This window comes from Cryptomeria japonica, chromosome 3 (genome assembly GCF_030272615.1).
Source record: "Cryptomeria japonica chromosome 3, Sugi_1.0, whole genome shotgun sequence".
Taxonomy (NCBI): domain Eukaryota; kingdom Viridiplantae; phylum Streptophyta; class Pinopsida; order Cupressales; family Cupressaceae; genus Cryptomeria; species Cryptomeria japonica.
Genome location: NC_081407.1, coordinates 912,681,919 through 912,704,065, shown reverse-complemented (window position 1 = coordinate 912,704,065; position 22,147 = coordinate 912,681,919). Strand labels below are relative to the sequence as shown.

Here is a 22,147-nt window from a genome sequence, read left to right as displayed (position 1 = left end):
TGGAATCAGTAGTGATTTTTCAGGAGAGGATAGAATACCTTCAGGTATCCTATCCTAATGTTTGGTAGATGATAAAACAGACACCAACAGGTAGCTAATAACTATATTTATGCTTTGTTGATTGAATTGATTAGGTGCTTCCACAAACAGTTAAGGTGCCATCACTGCCTCTAGTTGTCAAGTTAGCACCACTCCTAAACACTTGTTACCATGACTCATGTATCAAAGAAGATATTTATGTATGTATGTATATGTAGAGTATTGAATAGAAAAGAGAAATGACTGGTTGTAATTAGTATGATTGCCAAGGTCCTGGGTAGAGTTTATACGCTTTTGTCAAAGCAATTCTAAAATTCTACTCCATCAGGTAATGTTTAAATATTTGCAAATGATTTTTGATTGTTGTTGATCTTCTCTATAAACTTGGAACTGTAAATAAGTAGTTTGACAATTGTGCTTTTATGGATTTTGTTTCTGTTACAGGCTATTGTAACACAAATCAATGATGCCATTGATGCCCCAGGTATTGTCAGTCAAGAATGTAAAACAGTCGTATCACAGTATGGAGATTTGATGTGGAAGCTCTTGATGGCACAGGTATGTCCTTGATTTAGCATAAATTTGTGGCTGATGCTTGACAGATTGATACGCGATTAAATTTACCTTCGTCAAATCTTTGCGTAAGGACTGCGGGATTCATATACTGCTGTGGGATGGTTGTGCATGGTTTTTATTTTCTTCAGTGATCATAATTAGCTGTTGAAATTTGTTCTTTGCATCGTTACTAGAGAAACATATCTCAATTGATGTATCGTATTTGTGTGGTATCATTTATAGACAAATCCTCAGAGGGTGTGCTCACAGATTGGCTTGTGCTCATATGATGGTAGAAGAGATATCAGGTATGATGACTTTTATTTTTATTTTGTATTATCTTTTTGGTAGAAATTTTAACAATGGTTTTTGTCAACATAATCTCTAGAGATCTTTCACTTTGGTCTTGGGAAATTTCTACTGGTATAATCCTTGGGGACAACTAATTTTTCCCCATTTCTTCTTGCGTGAAAAATATAGTCACCTTGCTCTGATCATGGCTTCTCTTAAGCATGCATTTGAACCTGTTTGAAAATTTGGAATCTTCTTTGCAGCATGGGTATAGCTAGCATACTAAAAAGAGAATCTCATGGAGTGAAAGCATCGCTGGGTTCTAGCGATGCAATGTGCAGTGCTTGCCAGATGGCAGTTGTGTGGATGCAGAACCAGCTTTCCTATAACCATACTAAGGAGCAAATTCTGAGCCACTTGAGTCGAGTTATAAACTTATCACTATAATACTACTTCAGTTAGTTTTGGTCAATATTTAAGGAGAGATATTTAAGGAAAGATGGATGCTGAGAACAATCTTGGCAAAAATTATTTTGAGATGATGTTTAAGATTCTTGAATTTGTCATGTTCAGCTCTGCGAGCGATTGCCAAACCCTGATGGACAATCAGTTGTTGACTGTGATCACTTATCAAGCATGCCAAACATTACGTTTTCTATTGGAAATGAGAAATTCAAGCTCTCTCCAGATCAGGTTTGTTTTAACCACAAAAAGTTTATTTTACATTAATCTAATTTCTGACCATGAATATGAAATGGATGTGTGCTTGTTTATGATTCTGTAGCTTATTCGTTTTGTGAATTGGGTTAGAAATCAAAACTCTAGAAAGGATTGGGAGAATATCTTTGAATACAAGGATTTTAGGTTAGAAGAACATTAGAAGTGAAGCAACTGAAGAGCTTAAGAAGAATTTAATGCTTTCTAGAATTGCATTTTAAAAAGATAAGAACTGTTGCAGAAAAGAGGAGAAAGATCCATGCTTAAAATCCTGTCATGGCAAAGCTAATTGTGTAGGCCTAATATGGATCAATTACTCTGAAGGAATGCAGAAGCAATTATTGACATGATCATATGATCCTTGTGTGGAAACTTTGTTGCCTGTTCCCTGCTGTACTTTTTCAATTCTCGGATAAGCAATTGTATATATCTTTTTGATCTTCATAATCTACGTGTGTTGTTAGTGAATCTTTTCAATCTTTGAAGAGGCAGTGGTTTCTACCGGTGCATCCAGTTTTTAATCAATCGGATTCCCAGAGTGGAAATCCTCCTGATCTCTAGTTCTATTTGACAGTGTCTGCATATCCTTTAGTCTCAAGAAAGCTGATTATTGATCTCTGTTTGAGTTGATGAGATCAATTTGAAGCTCACCTAGAGGAAATATTAATCTGTGGGGCAAAGGTGTGGCATAGCTATGTTAAATCAGACACTGTAAATATCTTTCACATTTCTAGCTATTAATTCATATGATTTAGATGCCTGCAGTTTTCTACAAGCAGACGAGTGCTTGCCGTCAAGATGGATAAATTTGCTGCAATGTTCCCAAGAAGAAGTAATCTGACATCTATTATGCCATTGAAAGTAGTGACTTTGGCAACCAAAAACAATATGGATAATTCCAATTGTAGCTCTTGTACCTGCAAGGGGCCATTAAACCCTTTCTAAAAGGAAGCATTGATGTGGAAACACATCTTACACTAACCTACCTATAAGGGGGAGGCATGTGCAAAAACACAAAGATCTTACACATACAGAAAAAGAATACACAGAAAATTATACCATGAAAAGACAATTTATGTGGAGAAAACTCTTTCAAGATGAGAAGCCCACACTCCAAAGAAAAAGCAATTGTATTATTCAGCAATTGAAAGGTTACAATACAAATCTTAAGTTATGCCTTTATATGAGTATCGTCAATTTATTAGATTTTGGAGCAATTTCAGCAGCATAATAGTACTTGCAAGTCAATCGTACAACCCATGCAATATTCCATCCTTAAGCACCAATAAATAGGAAAAATTCAAACCAAAATTACAAGTGGTTTACTAAAACCATGAGTCAAAAGTAAAAAAATGTCCCCAAAAAGTGTCACCACTATTGGTTCAATTTCCAACACCCAAGTTGGCCATGGTCTTCTTTGCTAAAATAGATGTTACAGCTGTCATAACTTGTCATAAAGTCTATCATTGTTGACTCCTCAATTTGTATGCTCCACTTTGGCATATATAAACCTATTCAAAGATGCCTTATGACTTGTCATAATATTGGTCAAGATTCCAATGTAAATCCCCTATAATCATGCTCTTACATGTCATAAAATCTATCATAAGTAACTCCTATTTTATTACAATGTCACAACATGCTCTTTACACATCTTAATGATATAAGATGCTCTTACAACCTTTTACACCTCCCAAAATATTTGACACAGAAATTAATGTCAACACAAAATGGGATGCTTCAGTCTCAATATGAAGTGAAAACAATAAATAAATATAAATAATTAATAATTCATAATATTAGGATGCAAGGTTGAAACATCTTTCTAAACATTCTCACTTGTCAAATACCTTGCTAAAGAGCAAAGGGGAATTCCAACATTGAGATTTAACTGCTAGGGGCCGTGAGGCCTATAGAGTATAGACTCACTGCAACATCTGAACTTCTATGTGCTGCTTCAGCAAGGCATCTGCAACATTCATCAAAGTATCAACTTTCTTTAGCATCACCCTCCCATTCTCTATTATGTCACAAACACAATTGTATTGGACACCTATGTTTTTCATCCTTGTATGAAAGGTTGGGTTCTTTGGTAGACATATGACACTTTGACTTCCATAAAGAACTCTAATAGCTCTTTGACTCAGCCCCAGATCTGAATACAACCTCTCAAGCTAGATGACTTCTTTATAGGTATGAGTAGCTACCATAGCATACCACTTACTCATCAATTGATAGCACCATCGAATAAATTGAAACATAACCACTAGAGGATTTTTGTTGTCAACATCACATGCCCAATCTAAATCCACAAACATCAATAGAGTGTTGATCCCTTGTATAGTCACCATGATAAAAAATATATTACTTGAAGGTACTTTGCAAGTATCTAAAGACCATCTTAATTGCATCTTGATGATTTTGTCTAAGATTAGCCATGAAGTGGATAAGGATTCCGATTGCTTTGGCAATGTTTAGTTTTGTATAAACCATAGTGTACATCAAACTCCCAACAGCACTAACATGGGTACTCGAGTAATGTCGTGCATCTCACTAAGTGAAGATAGAAACTACTCTATATAAACTTAGTCCCCATTGAAATAGGACACTCAAAGATGTGCAAGCAGACATGTTGATTCTCTTTACATTGGGTTGACATGCTTTCTTTGGCCCAAACAAAGCTTTTAGTTATCTCTATTTCTTCTACTCTCTATGACTATAATGTATTTGTCTGTGTCCTAGTCTTGCATGTCAAATTGTGCTGAAAGTTAGACTTCGAATCTCAAATCACTTCTTTAATTTTACCAAAGAATAGAATGCCATCTACATACAACATGATAACAAGGAAACAATCACCATTCATCTTATAATAAATCGAGTGATTGGACTTAGATTTTTAAATAACCCCAATCCCAACACAAAAGAATCAAACTCTTGGTACGACATCTTAGTTGATTGCTTGAGGCCATACATAAATTTTGTTATTCTACAAAAGGAAAGTTTTTAAACCTTTCTCAATATGGTACTCTAGTTGTGTCATATAGATCTCTTTATCTAAGTCACCATGCAATAATGTTGTCTTCACATCCATCTGTTTTGTCTCCAAATCAAAAGTTGTTGCCATAGATAACAAGAACATGAAGGTGCCAGCTTAGCAACATGGAAAAAATCTCAGGGGCTCCACTAAAGGACAACCCAATCTAGCAACCTACATACACATCCCACCAAAACCCATGCACAACAGAGACAATTGATAATTTTTTTTTTCATTGAATGAATGAATGAATGTTTTTAATGACATCCACGAGGCCAAACAGCCTATGGGACCCACAGATAGCTAGCAAAAGAAGGCATGGAAAGCCCGAACAAACCCAAACGAAACTACTGTGTCTGTTAAACCTTTTTCTCCTTCTCCTTCTACATCTTGGATCTTCTGTTGTGTAACTTGATTAGGAAATCTGCAACTCTTGGTATCTTTTCTTCATCAAATAGATTACTCAACGTGTTCACATTTAGTGTCTCAACATAGTTAATCCGGATTTAATTGTAGGCTAGACACTCCATGATGTAATTCTATTCAGTCTCCACCACCCCTTGAGTGCAATATCTACATCTTCTATCTTCCCATTCCTCTTTGGGTATCATCCACCTCCCAGTTTCACATCTAAGTTGATGTGAGCTGGTCCTAATTTGAGCAATTAACATTTTTGCCTTCCACTTTACGTCCATTCCTATGTAGTTCTTTTGTGTATGGTCATGTGTAGGATTGAAGTGTTTGATATAGTATTATTTTTTCCTCCCTATTTGACCTGCCCACATGCTTTCTTTGAATTTTTCTTGTACGTATTTTTTTATTTCTCCATTGTTATTTGGGCAGTCTTGTAGGTTACTCCATTTATTCATCCATTTAATGTTTTGTTTCATCCATGTGCTATTCCTTCTGTCTGGCTTCTCACCCGCTGCCATTTTTGGCTAGCGATGTATCTCCATGTTTTCTAACCTCCAGAACATAGCTGATGCCTCAATAGGGAAAGCCCCCGCCTCTGCTAGGACAATGAACAATCTCATCTGGCATAGATGATTTAATCTTGAGACTAGTAACTAAATGTTTTTGTAATCTCTCTATTTGCTTCCATTTCCTTGTTGAAGTGCTGCTGCCCCATACTTCACATCCGTATAATACCACCGGAACCACAAGAAGCCCAAAAAGAGTTTTCTTAGTTTTCCAGTCCCATAATTAAGGATCCAATATTATTATTAAATATTTTGGATTTGGGGTGATAACATGCTTGAAATATATAATGCTACAATAATGCCTCAATCTCTTACATCACAAGGATTTCATCATAGCCTTTCCCTCATTGCAATCCCCTCTTCTACTGTAGGGATCTTCTTTACTCTAGAGGTTGCTGCCTCTCAATTTCCTCTCTGCATTCTACTAAATAGAGAAAAAGCTCTGGAAACTCAGCCTATGTATGGAGTCTCTCTTCAATGATCTTTTCTAACCCGTGGAATTTTCTTCCCAAAAGAAAATTAGAACCATAAATAATATTGCTGCTACCAAGAAAACTACTTTGTTTCTGATGCCAACAACAAGATGATACATCACAAACAACCAAGGAAGAAATTGACAGTTTCAAGAATTGAGTGGTCACCATGGGAGAATAAATAGCATGCAGCCATGGGAAAGGAAAAGAGGTCATGAATAAAATGCTATGTAGATAAAAGAAGTTCAAGCAGAATACAAACAACCCCAATTGTTGTAACCACTCATCCAGGAATGCCACACAATCTAAGAAGCGTAGAAATGGATTGTTCAATGGTCAAAGAGGATGCTAGAGATCCCATCACCAACCAATCAAGGGAACAACATGCAGTCATAAAGGAGATTAAGCGCAAAAGAATCCAAATGTGATCAACGAGGTGAAACTACCCATCCAAAAAGATGAATCATTGGCAAGTAGAAACAACATGGCTCCAACAAGTAGGAAAAGACTCAGAAAAGGCGATCAAGAGGAAAATTTGTTCACTCCAAAATAGAAAGCACAACACTTGATTATTAACTGCCATGTCTTAAAGTCTACTAGAGAACTTGGAGAATCTCCACATATTGATCACATTGCCAAAGGCAAGTACAATCGTTTGATAGCAAAGAGCAATAATTTGCAAAAAATCGCAATTATATCCGATTAATTGCGAGTTGTGGAGCCCCCCGATTTATTCTCCTAAAAAATCCTGATTCATGAAAAAATTGACTCAATTTTCAACAATTTTTTTCTGCATTTAAGTCATGTTAAAATCATGTTAAAAAACCCCCAAAATGAAAAAAAGTGAAAAAAGTTGTTGGAAAAACTCGCGAAACCCTAGAAAAACTTGTGAAATTACCGAATTGCCTAGAAATAGGGCTGATTTTGAGATGGAATTAGAGTCAGTGCAGAGTCAACATGAAACAATTTGTTATTTTGTCCCTTAGTTTTGTTTTCGACCTCTGAAAAACCCTAAATAGAGGAGAGGGAGGAGCAATGGTTGTTATAAACTGAATTTGAAAGGGACACAATCATCCTAAATCATGGGGGGCATATGAGATATGAGATAGTGTTGAAGTAGCTGGCAAATCTGCTCCAAATCATGGCTTCAATATGACTCGAGCTCTTTGCACACCCCACCCCTTGGATTTTGATGCAAACAAGTATATAATTAATATTATACACTAATTTTAAAATTATAACTATTATACACTATATTATGGATGGTACTTTGACGAGGAAGGAGTGAACTCCTCTAGTTTTTAATCAATACTATAAAGTAGTTTTAAAATTTAAACTATTATAGACTATTAATAAACTATAAATTAAAAATAATGTAAAATTTATAATGTACATATTTAATTTTTAATATATTATATAATATATATTTTTTTGATTGAGGAAACCCGGGTTTTTAGCTTGGTCCAAGCCTAGAGAGACCACTTATAGAGGATCTCTTTGCACGAGGCCATTTTTTGGGGGCCATCATTCCCCACACTTCACTTATTTAAACCTATGAGCTCAATGACCCAGCGAAGGCACAAGGCCTGTGAGCTTAGTGGCCCAGCAGAGGTTTGAACCTTGGTGGCCACCTCATCAACAAAGTGTTCCTATCATGACACTAAACGTCACATATATAATATATATTGATATATGATTTTTAATTTATAATTGATATATTTAATTTTTTCTCAGACAAAGACATGTTAAGTGTATAGCTTCCATCGGATTGAATAAATCAATATATATATATATATATATATATATATATATATATATATGCATATTTATTAAATCATATATTAAACGACATGGTCTATATAATCCCGATAAATATCGGGTTGCATTAGTTAAGACAGCCGAACACCATCGCTGTTAACTAATGCGATGGATGTGAGACGGAGGGTCATGTCCCCATAGGGTCATGACTCTACGTGGCATAAAACCACGTAGAAGTCATGCCCCTACGTGGACATGGCTCTTCGTCTACTTATAGATATGCAAAGAACATCGACGCTTTCTGATATTGTGATCAATAACCGTGGCAATCTCTTGACCCAGAAATCTGTCGACATTGCAATAGAAGATTAATATCACAGAGTTTTATTTGGATACAAATCGAAGGAAACAATATTCATAGCAGTAATCTCACTTAAAGTCTATCCTTACTAAATACCATAAGACTGTTATCTTCTCTATCTCTGATCAGATTCCTTAACATGGTATCAGAGCCAGGTTGGTAGAGAAATAATAAAAATAGAGACAACTCTTTTCAGACTTGCATTCAGAACCGAAGGAAAGCAATCATGGTGAACAGTGTTAGAGTGGAGGATAGACTTGAAGGCACATCCAATTTTGTCTCATGGAGAATTCGAATAACATCAATTCTTCAAGAGCTCGAATTAGATGCATACATAGAAGAAGACACTAAGATGCCTGAAGACGAGTCAGAAAAAACAACCTGGAAAAGACACAACAACAAGGCTAAGAAAATCATAATTGACGCTGTTAAAGATCACATTCTTCCAACCATCTCAAAACTTACTACAACTTATGATATGTTCAAGACCATTTCAAACTCATATGAAATAAATAATGCATATCTACATGAACAAAGGAGAATCAATTACATCCTATTTCATGAGGATTTCAGAGCTGAAAGACCAATTATCAACCATTGGAAATAATGTAGATGATTTGGAGCTATCTCTAATAGCACTTAAGGGATTACCATCCAGTTGGGAATCCTTTATTCAAGGCATTAGTGCTCGTCCGACACTACCAAAATTCGATCAACTCAAGAATGATTGCACTGAAGAAGAATCTCGGCTAATCACAAGAGGATTGGGTCCAAACAAATAGGGAGAAATTCAAGCACTACATGCTAACAAAAGCAACAAAGGGCAGAAAAAGAAGTTCAAACGGAAGAGAGGAAATAACCACAAAAGAAGAGACTTCTCCAAGATTCAATGCTACAAGTGTGATAAATTTGGACACACTCACAGATTTTGTCCAGAAAGGAAGAAAGCTCAAGCAACCATAGCTAAAGTCAAGGAAGTAGAGAATCCTCTATTTTTCCTAGCCTTATCAAGTGAACTAAACTCAAACAAACATATGTGGATAATTGATAGTGGAGCCTCTTGACACATAACCGGATTTAGAGATCAATTCGAAACCTTTGAAGGCCACTCAACTGGAGAAGTTACAATAGGAGACAATTCTACCTATCCAGTGAAAGGAATTGGGACCTGCCTAATTCAATTGAGAATAAGAGTTACACTACAATTGAAAGATGTTCTTTTTGTACCAGGTATCAAAAGGAATTTGGTCTCTATTTCAGGACTAGCTGATCAAGGATATCGTGTCACCTTCCATGAAGATAAAGTTCTACTCTGGCCTAAAAATTCTAATATAAAGAATGCTATTCCTATAGGATCTAGAGATGGTAGTCTATACAAATTTTGTAATATTAAAAAACAAGCACTAAATCATGAGGTATCAAACTCTAATGAAATTTGGCATAGAAGATTAGGACATCTTCGATTTAGTGCCCTACCTTCTATAGGAAAGATTACCACAGGATTACCAAATCTAAAATCTGATCATGTTGGAACTTGTAAAGGATGTGCTCTAGGGAAGAACTCAAAAAAGTCCTTTCCCTCAAGTGAACACAAATCAAAAGTTGTACTAGAACTTGTCCACACTGATTTGTGTGGTCCAATGTCATTACCATCACTAGGGGGTTTCTTGTATTACGTGATATTTGTTGATGACTACTCTAGGAAAACTTGGATCTATTTCATAAAACTCAAGAAATCAAATGAAGTGTTATCAAAATTCAAAGAATTTAAAGCCTTAGTGGAAAATCAAACTGGAAAGAAAATAAAGACTCTAAGATTAGATAATGGGGGTGAATACATCTCTGAAAATTTTAAAGAATTCTGTATTTCTGTTGGGATTAAGAGGGAGTGTACTGTACCTTATAATCCTCAACAGAATGGAGTTGTAGAAAGAAAAAACAGAACCATCATCGAAGCCGCTAAAGCCATGATGCATGATCAAAATCTACATATCTCATTTTGGGCTGAAGCCTCAAATACAACTGTGTATATTCAAAACAAATGCCCTCATTCAATCTTAGAGAATATAACACCTGAAGAAGCCTTTACAGGAAATAAACCAGATTTAAGCCATCTAAGAATCTTTGGTTGCCACGTGTATGTTCACGTTCCAAAAGAAAAGAGAACCAAACTAGAATCCTTTGGGAAGAAAGGCATATTTGTTGGCTACAGTGAAAACACTTAAGGATATAGAGTCTATATTCCAGGGCGAAGATCTATTGAAATCAGTAGAGATGTCAAATTTGAAGAAGATGCTGCTTATAAACTCTCTCTAAGTGCAGAAGATGATCAAACTACAAAATCAGATGAAAATCTTACAGTTGAGAATCAGAGGGAGAATAGCATAGAAAATCATGAACTTCAATCAACTAATTTCGAGAATGCTGAAAATCCTAACAACAAGAAAAGACCACTATGGGCAAGAAAGATGATTGAAGAAAATAATGTGGAACCTGATGAAATCTTCAAAGAGAATAAGAAAACAAGAAGTCAATCATGCTATGTTGCACTCATGACCGAACTTACAAAATCTGAATCATCAAATGTTGAAGAAGCCTTAACATGTCAAGCTTGGAAAGATGCAATGATTGAGGAATACCAATCTATATTAAAGAATGATGTCTGGGATATTGTATCTAGACCAAAAGACAAATCAGTTGTCTCATCAAAGTGGTTATTCAAAATCAAACATGCACCAGATGGTAGTATTGAAAAACACAAAGCTAGATTTGTTGCCAGGGGGTTCTCTCAAAAGGTTGGAATTGATTACGAAGAGACATTTGCTCCAGTTGCTCGATATACTTCTGTGAGAACCATCATTGCCATTGCAGCTTCCAAAAAGTGGAAAATACACCAAATGGACGTAAAGACCGCATTTTTGAATGGTTTTATTGAGGAAGAAGTATACATAGAACAACCTAAAGGCTTTGCTACACAGGATAGAAACCTTTATGTGTGTAGACTAAAAAAAGCTCTCTACGGCCTAAAGCAAGCTCCTAGGGCATGGTATGGAAGGATAGATAGTTATCTCTCCAAACTAGGATATTCCAAAAATGAAGCAGATTCTAACATATACTTCAAAATATTGGATGGTGACATGCTAATACTTGTTCTCTATGTTGATGACTTGTTGATAACGGGAGAAGATCACCTCATTGCAAAATGCAAACAAGATCTTGTGGCTGAATTCGATATGAAAGATCTAGGTCTACTGCACTATTTTCTGGGCCTAGAAGTATGGCAAAAAGAGAATTATATTTTCTTAAATCAAGGAAAATACACCATTGATATCCTGACCAGATTTGGTATGATAGATTGTAAACCTCTCTCCATACCAATGGAAACAAATCTTCATAAGCTCAAAAGTGAAGTAGCAGATTCAGAACCTACAGATCCTACATACTATAGACAAATCATTGTATTTCTTATGTACCTAGTAAACACTCGCCCTGATATTTGTTACATTACCAATGTGTTAAGCCATTTCGTGTGCGAACCTAAGAAGATTCACCTAATTGCGGCTAAGTATATTTTGAGATACTTGCGTGGCACTATTGGACTTGGCCTGAAGTATAAAAATGTTGAGATACAACTCCAAGGATATTCTGATTCCGACTGGGCAAGCAGTTCCATTGATCGTAAAAGTACAACAGGGTGTTGTTTTAGTCTTGGATCAGCTATGATATCCTGGTTTAGCAGAAAACAGTCAGCAGTTGCCCAGAGTTCCACTGAAGCCGAATATATGGCTGCCTCCATGGGAGCACGTGAGGTAGTGTGGTTAAGGAAATTGCTAGTTGGACTATTTGGGAAACCACTAGACCCCACTGTGATTCACTGTGATAATCAAAGCTGCATCAAACTTTCTGTAAATCCAGTCTTTCATAATCGATCCAAGCATATAGAGATCCCATACCATTACATAAGAGATATGGTAGATAGAGATGTTATCAAATTGACCTACATCAGCACTGAAGAGCAAAGTGCCGACATATTCACCAAACCTCTTGCAAAATTGAAAGTGGAATACCTTAGAGGTAAACTTGGTATGACTAAATTATCATAGAAATTTCTAATATTAATATTGTTCATATGTGATTTGATATATTCATGAATATGTTGGATGCAATATTGCGTGTATGTGATGTGTCATGAAAGGTGACGATCTTTCATGTAAGTGTAAGATCGCTTTTGTAAGGTGACGACTTTATCAATAGCCTGATCGGTTATCAAGATTGACTACATTAAGTTGATGTCCTAGAATGTGCCGGAAATCTTGATACTAAATTCCCTTTGATGAGTTACTGAGTTGTTATCGTTAAATGGTTGTTCCGAAATATGTCGGAAATTATGATAAGAACAATATCATGATTGACTACATTAATTTTTTGTCCCAGCATGTGCCAGATATCATGATACTAAATTTGTTTCACCTATGATAATGACATGTTATAATTGTCACTAGAATCAAGGTAGTAATTTGATAACACTTCAAATAGTTGTTGTCCCAGAGTGTTGGATATCAGATAATCTACATCTCTCTGAGATATGAAGTATTTCATTAGTAAATATTCCTGAGTGAATGATCATGTCAAATAAATATGTATATCTAGAAGGTTGTTCCTTAAAACTCATTATGAAATTCAATCATCTTTTGCTAAGAGGGAGTGTTAAGTGTATAGCTTCCTATATATGTATATATGTATGTATATATATGTATATAATCAATATATATATATATATATATATATATATATATATATATATATATACATATATATATATATACATATATATATATATATGTATATATATATATATATATATATATATATATATATATATATCAGAGTTCCGTGACTCGCGGCGAGTCACGCGAGTCAGCGGGCCGGGTGACCCTGACTCGGGCTCAGACGGGTCAGGGGGCGTGACTCGCCTGACTCGCCAAGTCCGAGGGTCGTGACCTGACCGACTTCACTTAAAAAAGTGCAGTCAAAAAAACAAAAAAAAAACATAACATTTTTCAGTGATTTTTTTGAGGTTGTAATGTAGCGCTTCTGGATGTGAGCACAACTGGAGCATGTTCGAGCACATCCACTCGAAGAGGCGAAATAGATTGTCTATGGAGTGGTTGAATGATCTAGTCTTTGTTCATTACAACCTCCGTCTTAGGACCAGATAGATTTTGGACGCTGACTCCTCTCCGATCACTCTAGAGGAAGTCGACCCCGAGTCCGATTGGCTCACTGAGTCCACCGATTTAGTCTTCACTGATGAGGACCTTGAGTGGGTTGACCAGGCAGACAGAGAGGCTGAGGCTGTGGCTATGGCAGAGGAGGAGGATAGAGCACGATCAGGCACAACACCTATGGCTACTCAGACTGGCACATCACAGGCAGAGACTATGGCTACTTAGTCATCTAGGACCTACCTTAGACGCCTTTCTAGGAGGCAGATAGACGAGGCTGAGCCAGAGCCTGAGCCATAGACTTGTTTTTGTTTACACTTTACAGTTACATATATGTTTGGGAACATTTGAAGTCATGGATTTTATATACATTGGACAACATTTATAACTCTATATATCTATGTTTTCTAATTCCTTCAGCTACAATTTACATTTCTACGCATGTGATGGATGTATGTTTATGTATGTGACCAAATTAGCTTCTATTTGATGATGTTATAGTGTCTTTAAGCTTAATTCAATAATGGATGTATGAAACAAGTTTTAAATCATTCAAAATCTCTAAATTTCAAGGGTTTTCTTATTTTGCCGAGTCATTGTTGAGTCCGAGCCGAGTCACGAGCCGAGTCAGAGCCGAGTCCGAGTCTGGGAACTTTGATATATATATATATGCATATTTATTAAATCATATATTAAATGACATGGTCTATATAATCCCAATAACTATCGGGTTGCATTAGTTAAGACAGCCGAACACCATCGCTGTTAACTAATGCGATGGATGTGAGACGGAGGGTCATGTCCCCGTAGGGTCATGACTCTACGTGGCATAAAGCCACGTAGAAGTCATGCCCCTATGTGGACATGGCTCTTCGTCTACTTATAGATATGCAAAGAACATTGACACTTTCTGATATAGTGATCAATAACGGTGGCAATCTCTTGACCCAGAAATCTGTCGACATTGCAATAGAAGATTAATATCACAGAGTTTTATTTGGATACAAATCGAAGGGAACAATATTCATAGCAGTAATCTCACTTAAAGTCTATCCTTACTAAATACCATAAGACTGTTATCTTCTCTATCTCTGATCAGATTCCTTAACAAGACATGCAATTCATTATATGAGCAATGTATCCAAATTGCCCCATGAAATAATTCTGAATGACAACAAACAAGCTTACATACTTGTTATAAAACAGCCTCCAACACATAATCATTAACATTTGTCTCCATTTAAAATAGTAGTTGCAAGCTGGGTATTACCAAAACCAGTGGCTTGCTAATCTTTTACTTCAACTAAACAAATGCCTTTTGGTGAATTCTACCCCATATAAAGGACTTACTGATTGCCATTAGGGAACATAAAGCATTGCAATTGTGGAATATGATTTGATAAGCTTTCTCAAATATTGAACTACCCCTAGAAAACTCCTTGCCTCAATCACAATAAAAGTCTTGGATCACTTCAAAATGGCTTCCACTTTTACTAAATTCCTAACAGTAGCTGGATTGCTGTTTGATAAAATTTGATCTCAGTTAATTCATAGATTCAGCTAATATTTGATCTGACTTAGACAACTATTTAGTGTATTTGGTGACTGCACTTTTAAAAAGTTAACTGAATATCTGCCTATGTAATCAGCAATATGAATATAAACAACAAAAATCTATTTTGTACAATTCATGGGTTAAACTCTATTTTATTTGCTCTCTATATCTCTATGCTATGGAAATGCCCTTAAGTTTTAAAAAAAATAGTTTTTGGCTATTTTCTACAATTTTTAATGATTTTTTTTTAAATCTGATTTTTTCCCCAATTTTTTCTAAAAATCTTACTTTTGGTTTGCCAATTTTTTTCCCAAACGATTTTTGCTGCTATGTTTGATAGATCAATCCATGCCTCCGAGTTGTAAAATAAAGGCTCTTTAATAGCTCTAGCAGAAAAAGTTTAAAATATAACTTGGTAATAACTGCTTATTTATTGTGTAAAGAAATAACAATGTGTATAATCAGCGCTAAAAGAACTAATCACTAATTTCAAAGCAGCCCTTTCAAAAATATTTCTTTTCACAGCCAAAGACACAGAGATAATAACTTAGATTCAGTCCTTCTGTACCAGTGTATTGATAATTTAGTACACAGTGCTTGAAGCAGTTTTAAACACACAAATTCATCCTGTAACTGCCCATGAGAGTTCTGAAACGACTTATAAACAATTTAAAGTATGGCTACAAGTCTGAATATTTAAATAAATTTGCAACCATTGAAAAGCAAGTTGATACAAGCTATGAATTAACAACACACCAAAAATTAATTAGAAAACCAGAAACATAACCTGCATTTTTTCTTGGTGATGCAGGATTGCATGTAGACCTGTCTGCTCCTATATTCAGCCCAGCCAAAAAATTCTGCCATATGGCAAACCTAAATTCTGAACCCATAGATGAACCAAAATCCAAACTGGCAACTTAGATTAAATGGTATGTAAACATGCTTTATTGATCTTGCAGATACATGTAACTGTCTCTTCGTGAGGTCTATAGCATTGCTATGTGTGTGTGTGCGCATGTGGGGGGGTGGCATACCCAATCACACAGAACCCAAGAAAAAAATTCTGCCATATGGTGAACCCAAACTCTAAACTGGCAACTTAGATTAAGTGATATGTAAACATGCCTGTTGAACTTCTGATGTGTGAAGGAACGTAAACTCATAGAGAAGGCGCATATTAAAAATTTAAAATGTTCTTAAAAAAATTACATGAAATGCACTATATGACTATTCAGTATTATCTGCAAGACGTAAATTAATGTGTCACTCAATACATGTTTGCTACTTTGGATTATGCACTATATCTGTTGTACAAAATTAGATTGTGCAACATTCAATCAATCAAATTAAGTGATTTTTATTTAAATAAATATATTCTTTACTCTATATTTTTATAATATATTTTCTGGCTTTGTACTTTTTTGAGATTTGACTTACATAATTTGAATGATCTTTAATGTAAATCTTAATTTGCAAGATAATAATCCTATTACCTTATAGGATAAGGAAGAATGGATTTTCAATTGCTTTCTCAAATATTTTAACTAGCATAGCTATTTTAAATACATTTATCTAAATATGTTGAGAGATATCAATCTCAAGCCACTTATCTAATCTATGTGACAAATCCAATACAAGTGACATCTATGCTAGTAAGGTTGATAGTCAGCCTATCTCATTAATGAGTTGGTGTATCGTTCTATATAGTCTGCATTCTAATTTGGATATATGAAGTAATAATTGATTTATGTTGTATTTTGGCAGTACATTCTTAAAGTTGGCGAAGGTCCTAAAACTCAGTGCATTAGTGGTTTTATGGGCTTAGATGTTCCTCCACCCATGGGGCCTATATGGTATGTTACACTGTTTTGTAGTATTCATGCCAAACTGAAAACACAGCTTCTGAAAAGTATAATTTCCTGATAAGTAATTACCTTGCAGGATTCTTGGAGATATTTTCTTGAGTGTGTACCACACGGTTTTTGACTTTGGAAACCGAAGAGTGGGATATGCCGAAGCTGTCTGACAATGCTTGTATAAATGGCCTTTAGCAGACTGGGAGTGTAAATATTGGGATTTGACGAACTAATTCAGACTTCCTCTCAAATCTATCGAATATCTACCATTTTAAATTTTTATTAGGTAATAGGATTTTTTGTATGAAGATAATTCTAAGAGTGCAAGAGATGCACATGGTTGTTTTTCCTACCAGAACAAATTATGCTGTAGAAAACATTCCAGAGCATCAATACGATCCTGTGGCGATTCTTCATGTTTCCCTTGATTGTATTCACTGTTCAGTACTTGAGATCAAACACTGTAATTACGTCTCAATCTCAAATTTAATGTTAGAAAATGGACAAATGTTTTGATAAACAATTGATACTTATTGCACTATGTAATTTCTAGTGCAAAATTATAGTCAATACAATGAGATGTAATATGAATGTCATACGATCATAATCTTCAATGAATTTTCATTGTCAATTGGAATTCAGTTGATGTTCTCCACATTTTTCAACTGGTGATATTATTGTCAAGTGGCTAAGTCTATCTGGGATGTCAACTATCTTGAATAGAAAAGCTCTGCTTATTAAGGAGGCGGAGGTATAACTTTTTAAAAATCTCTCCTTATTAAAGAAGATAGATGAACATGATATATTGATGCTTGAAATCTTGAAGCCCTTAGATAAATCTGTTACCTAGGTGTTTTAGACTGTATAGATCCTTTAACAATGGTATGGACTTTTTACTGAGAAGCAACCCATACTGGCAGAAAGCCATAGCACGGCAAGATGAAAATCAATCATGTTTTTTTAGTGTCATCATGCAACCCTGATGATTGATTTCACGCCCTTGGATAAGGAATGACAATGCCATGTGGCATGAATCTTTAATTAGCCATGATCTTGAATTTAATAGATTAAAGGCTTTGATTCTAAATTTAATATTTTATTTATAATCCAAAGTACTGTTTGATTATCTTTTACAATCACAATGCTTTGACAATTGATTTTGTAAGTATTTGCAAACATGGAATAGACCAACCAATCAAAAGGGGGAGTATATAGTTTCATGAGATCTTGGATTGATGATTGGTAATGGTGAATGAATGAGCTAGCCTAGGAAGTACAAAGAGGTCATGTGTCATATAAGGCAATGACAACATGGATGGTTTGATTGTCTGATTCAAATGATAGGAGGAATTTTGAGAATAGTGATACTACAGAAAATAAGCTTAGAATTGAGAGAATGGCTTTATGCATGAAAGTGGAAGTCAAATCCCTTTACTCGGAGATGTGATCAAAGAGTAGATGAATCAAATGTAGACAAAAATTGCATGTTTTGAATAATCCAAGAAACACAATGATTTCAAGAGTAGGACATCTAAGGCAAATTTGGCGGAGTTAATAAGCCATCAAATTGACTAATAAGATTGAAGGAATAATTGACTAATAAGATTGAAGGAATAGAGGATCTAGAGATTGTTCAGGGGTCCAAAGATGTTGAGAATCGAAGGTTGCTAATCCTATGGAACTTGTGTGTTAAAGGGTTGTGCTGTGTTACATAGAATTGACTAAAACGCAATGCAAATGAATTAGATTTAAGGGAACACATTTAATTGCACCATTGCTAAGAGGTGCCCATCTAGTCACTTCTAATTGTGCCAAGAGCCAATTGGGTAGGTGTGGTACTACGACGTTGTTCGATTCTTGTAGATCAGATCGACACAGGTGACAATTGTATTATTGTTGTGGATTATATGAGGCGGTTGTGTTTTTTGTGATTAATTAAATGGAGTTCAGCAATTAATTCTCATAGCAAGTTTAAGTTGTTCTCATTTTCTCTTATTAATATAATCTATAATCTAATCTAGTAAAGTAAAAAAAAATTAAACTAACCAAGAAGAAAGAACAAATTTACTTTTTCAAAAACAAGAGAATTTTTTAATTACTAAATATACAACAAATTTTCAAAATTAAAAAACCTATGAAAAAGATGCTCAGCACCAACATAGACATGCATTCTTAGGGATCTAACTTTCTTTGTATTCTTCTTTGCAAAAGTTGAATCCTCCATTTGATTATAGGTAAGAGTAGGGGAATTGGGAATTGTATGCAATAAGTTGAAAAACAAAATGTAAAAGGCTCACAAAGCCCTATGTAAGCATCAAATGCTTATGGGGGTGATAATGCAAAATCTTGATTATCTAGAGTTGATTCACTATGGGAATGAGAGCTTTTACCAAGGGTGGAAAAAATGCAAGATAAAACGACCTTGCAAATGATAGGGGATGAGAGACTCTAAATTGGATTGAATACTATTTTTAAAATAATATGGGAAGCTTTAGCTTCAACAATGGAAAAGACACTTGGTCATGTATGAGCATGAAGATGCTAAGGGAGGTTGCAACAATAGAAATGGCAAAATTTGCAAGGGTGATTATACAAAATGAGATCTTTTTGCAGAACAAAGCCAAGTTGTAGTTCTATGCAATCCCTCCTAAAACCAAAGGGAAGTGAAATATATATAGAAAGAATGGAAGCAATACCAAAGGGGGAATGATTGGGAGATAATAAAAGGATTGGCTGGGAGATAACGAAACATTGATTTTGAGAGGATTAAAGAATTATTTGATAGTCAAAAGGAGATTATAATTAGTTAGGGGGAGTAATGATTTAGTTAGGGGTGGAGTGAACTTTCAATCATGGGGAAAAATGGAGCCAAAATGGTTGGAAATGAGATAATTATGCATCCATGAAAAACAACAAGGTCAACCTTTGTAGGTGCATGGTCCGTAATTTTACTAGGATTGTTTTCTTCGACAATTGTACACTAGTCGCTTGAGCAACCCTATAATTAAACATGATCACATAGGTGATCCTATGGTCTCTCAAGTGACCTCAATGTTGAATTTAGCGATGGGTTTTCTGTTATACACAAACACGTGGAACCTAGTTTTGGAGCTAAAAAAGGACAAGAGACCAAATAGATTAAAGGAAGAGTTATCAAGCTTGAAACTACTCAAAGAACATGTAATTCATGTCTCTTCGAGTCATGAGTTGAATCCCCAAATCATCATCTGATTGCCATGTTGGCTTGTGTAATTTTAAGAAATTACATATTTGGCCTCTTGGGGATGGTAGTCTACATTATAGGTGTATTGTCCCCAAAAATTGTTGTTATGGGACTTCTACCTATCTTTATCACTATCCCATGCTTGAACTTGCAAAACAAAGACTAACAAATTGGTTCAAGTGCATTTTGATAAATGATCAAGTCAAAGTAGGTGCAAAATAAAGATGAAAGATTGTACCTTAGATGCACAAGTTTGAAGTTTACCTATGTCATCTCGTCTTGCCTTAATGCCTTGCTAATATTATTAGAGTAGATGCACAACAAGAACAAAATCTACATTGCAAAAGTATGAATAAAAAAAGATTAAGCTAGCTTTCACTTGTGTTGGGGAAGTTGACCTTGAGGTCTTTTAGAGCTTTCCTTTATTACTTTGAGATTTTCCACTTGCCCCTAGCATGGGGGTATTCACATGCACAAGTGCACAAATTTTTCTCTGTTTGGTTCTCTTTGATGGGACACTTGTACTCATGTTTTGATATTTTATGGCAGTCATTTTTATGACAAAATAGTGTTGGTCTATATGTTCTTGCAATTGACGTTTATTCACCTTTCCTTTTTCTTGTGCATGTGGATGATATTTAGAACTCTTATAGAAATGTATGATGTTACTATGTTGACAATCTTTTTCATGAAACCTTTGGCACATATATGAGTTGGATGGAATGTGAATTCTTTATGAATGCAAGGAGATTATATAAGTGCAATGTGTACACAAGCTCTTTTAATTTTATAGATGTTATTTTATTATGTTATGATCCATCATTTGTTTTTATATGATATGCATGTGGAACTAACACTATGGTTGTTGTTTAGTATGATTTTTGGCTATGATGTTTTAGATTGATTAGATTAATATTATCACTAAATTTTTAGGATGAGATTTATAAGTGATAGAAAATGGGTTTGGGGAAGGTGATGGAATTTGTTTTTGTTTTTACACAAAAAGACTAAAAATTGTGTTTGAGTCCATCTAAGTGTAATAGTTTAATGTAGAAAAGACATGCATTCAACTCAACAGACCAACACATCTCTTATCAAGTAACCTATTTACTTAGATGGGTTACATTTAATTATCAACTAGGGAAGTGTATCTTCTTGGATGATGCTAGCAATGATGTGCATTTGAAAAAACTAAACTATTCTATTGATTGTGTATAGAAAATCAACTTGAAGCAGCAAACTAAATTGAAAGCATAAATGTGTTGAAAGTAAATTAGATGGTACAATAGTTGTTGTGAGTAACTATAATTAGATTAACTATGTTGCAACTTGTTCTTAAATAATGTATTACTAATATTTAAACATATTAATCTAAATCAAAGAAGTTAACAATCTATTCTATTAATTAATAATAATCTAAGCCATTAATAACAATAATAATTTAAACTACTAAGAGAGTTGCAGTACCTCAAGTAGTCCTTGCTTGAGTAGTTGTAATCTCAATTATCAATATTCAATCTTCAACTCAAAGCTTCATTGGCAAAGTTCATCCTTTATTTCAATTCAAAGACAATACATAACTGATAACATACTTGTTGATTGATAAAGATATTGATAAAAAAAAAATGACTAACTGGTAACTAACTATCAACTCTAACGGGATCCAAAATATATATACGAAATCTTAAGAATTGGATTATTTACAAACTCTAAACAACTTACTAACATATGTCCATCCTCCAGTGATCATAAAGATAACTTATTCATATGATTGAATTTACTCCTAATTGAAAGAATACAAAAAAGGTAGAAAGATTCATAAATGATTTGTCTCGCATTCCATGACTATTGCTTCCATGATCGTTGCTTCCATCATCTATAGAGGTTGGAGATATTGTAGGTGACCATCCTTCAACACAGGTTGACAATCGAGCTCAGCTACAAGCTAGTTTCTTCAAAAGTATCCCATCAAAATTAGATTAATATTAGTCTCCATAACATTCTATAAACATTCAAAAAATCATACATTCATTTATCAACATGATATATATATACCATCCATTATGCTTAAACGCTT

The 22,147-nt window shown here is 34.8% G+C and overlaps 1 protein-coding gene across 2 annotated transcripts in view; it reads left to right on the top strand.

The window, feature by feature from the left end:
• LOC131072346 (aspartic proteinase A1) overlaps positions 1-17,465 on the top strand; it is a 113,008-nt gene extending 95,543 nt beyond the window's left edge. The window contains exons 8-13 of one of the 2 annotated variants that reach the window (XM_058008516.2): positions 484-597; positions 838-902; positions 1,149-1,311; positions 1,459-1,578; positions 16,756-16,844; positions 16,933-17,465. In XM_058008516.2, the coding sequence (XP_057864499.2) occupies positions 484-597; positions 838-902; positions 1,149-1,311; positions 1,459-1,578; positions 16,756-16,844; positions 16,933-17,017 (636 nt within the window). In that variant the 3' untranslated portion in view covers positions 17,018-17,465. The remainder of the gene's footprint in view (positions 1-483; positions 598-837; positions 903-1,148; positions 1,312-1,458; positions 1,579-16,755; positions 16,845-16,932) is intronic. The other variant, XM_058008574.2, reaches the window with a different exon arrangement.
• Positions 17,466-22,147: the final 4,682 nt, after the last annotated feature.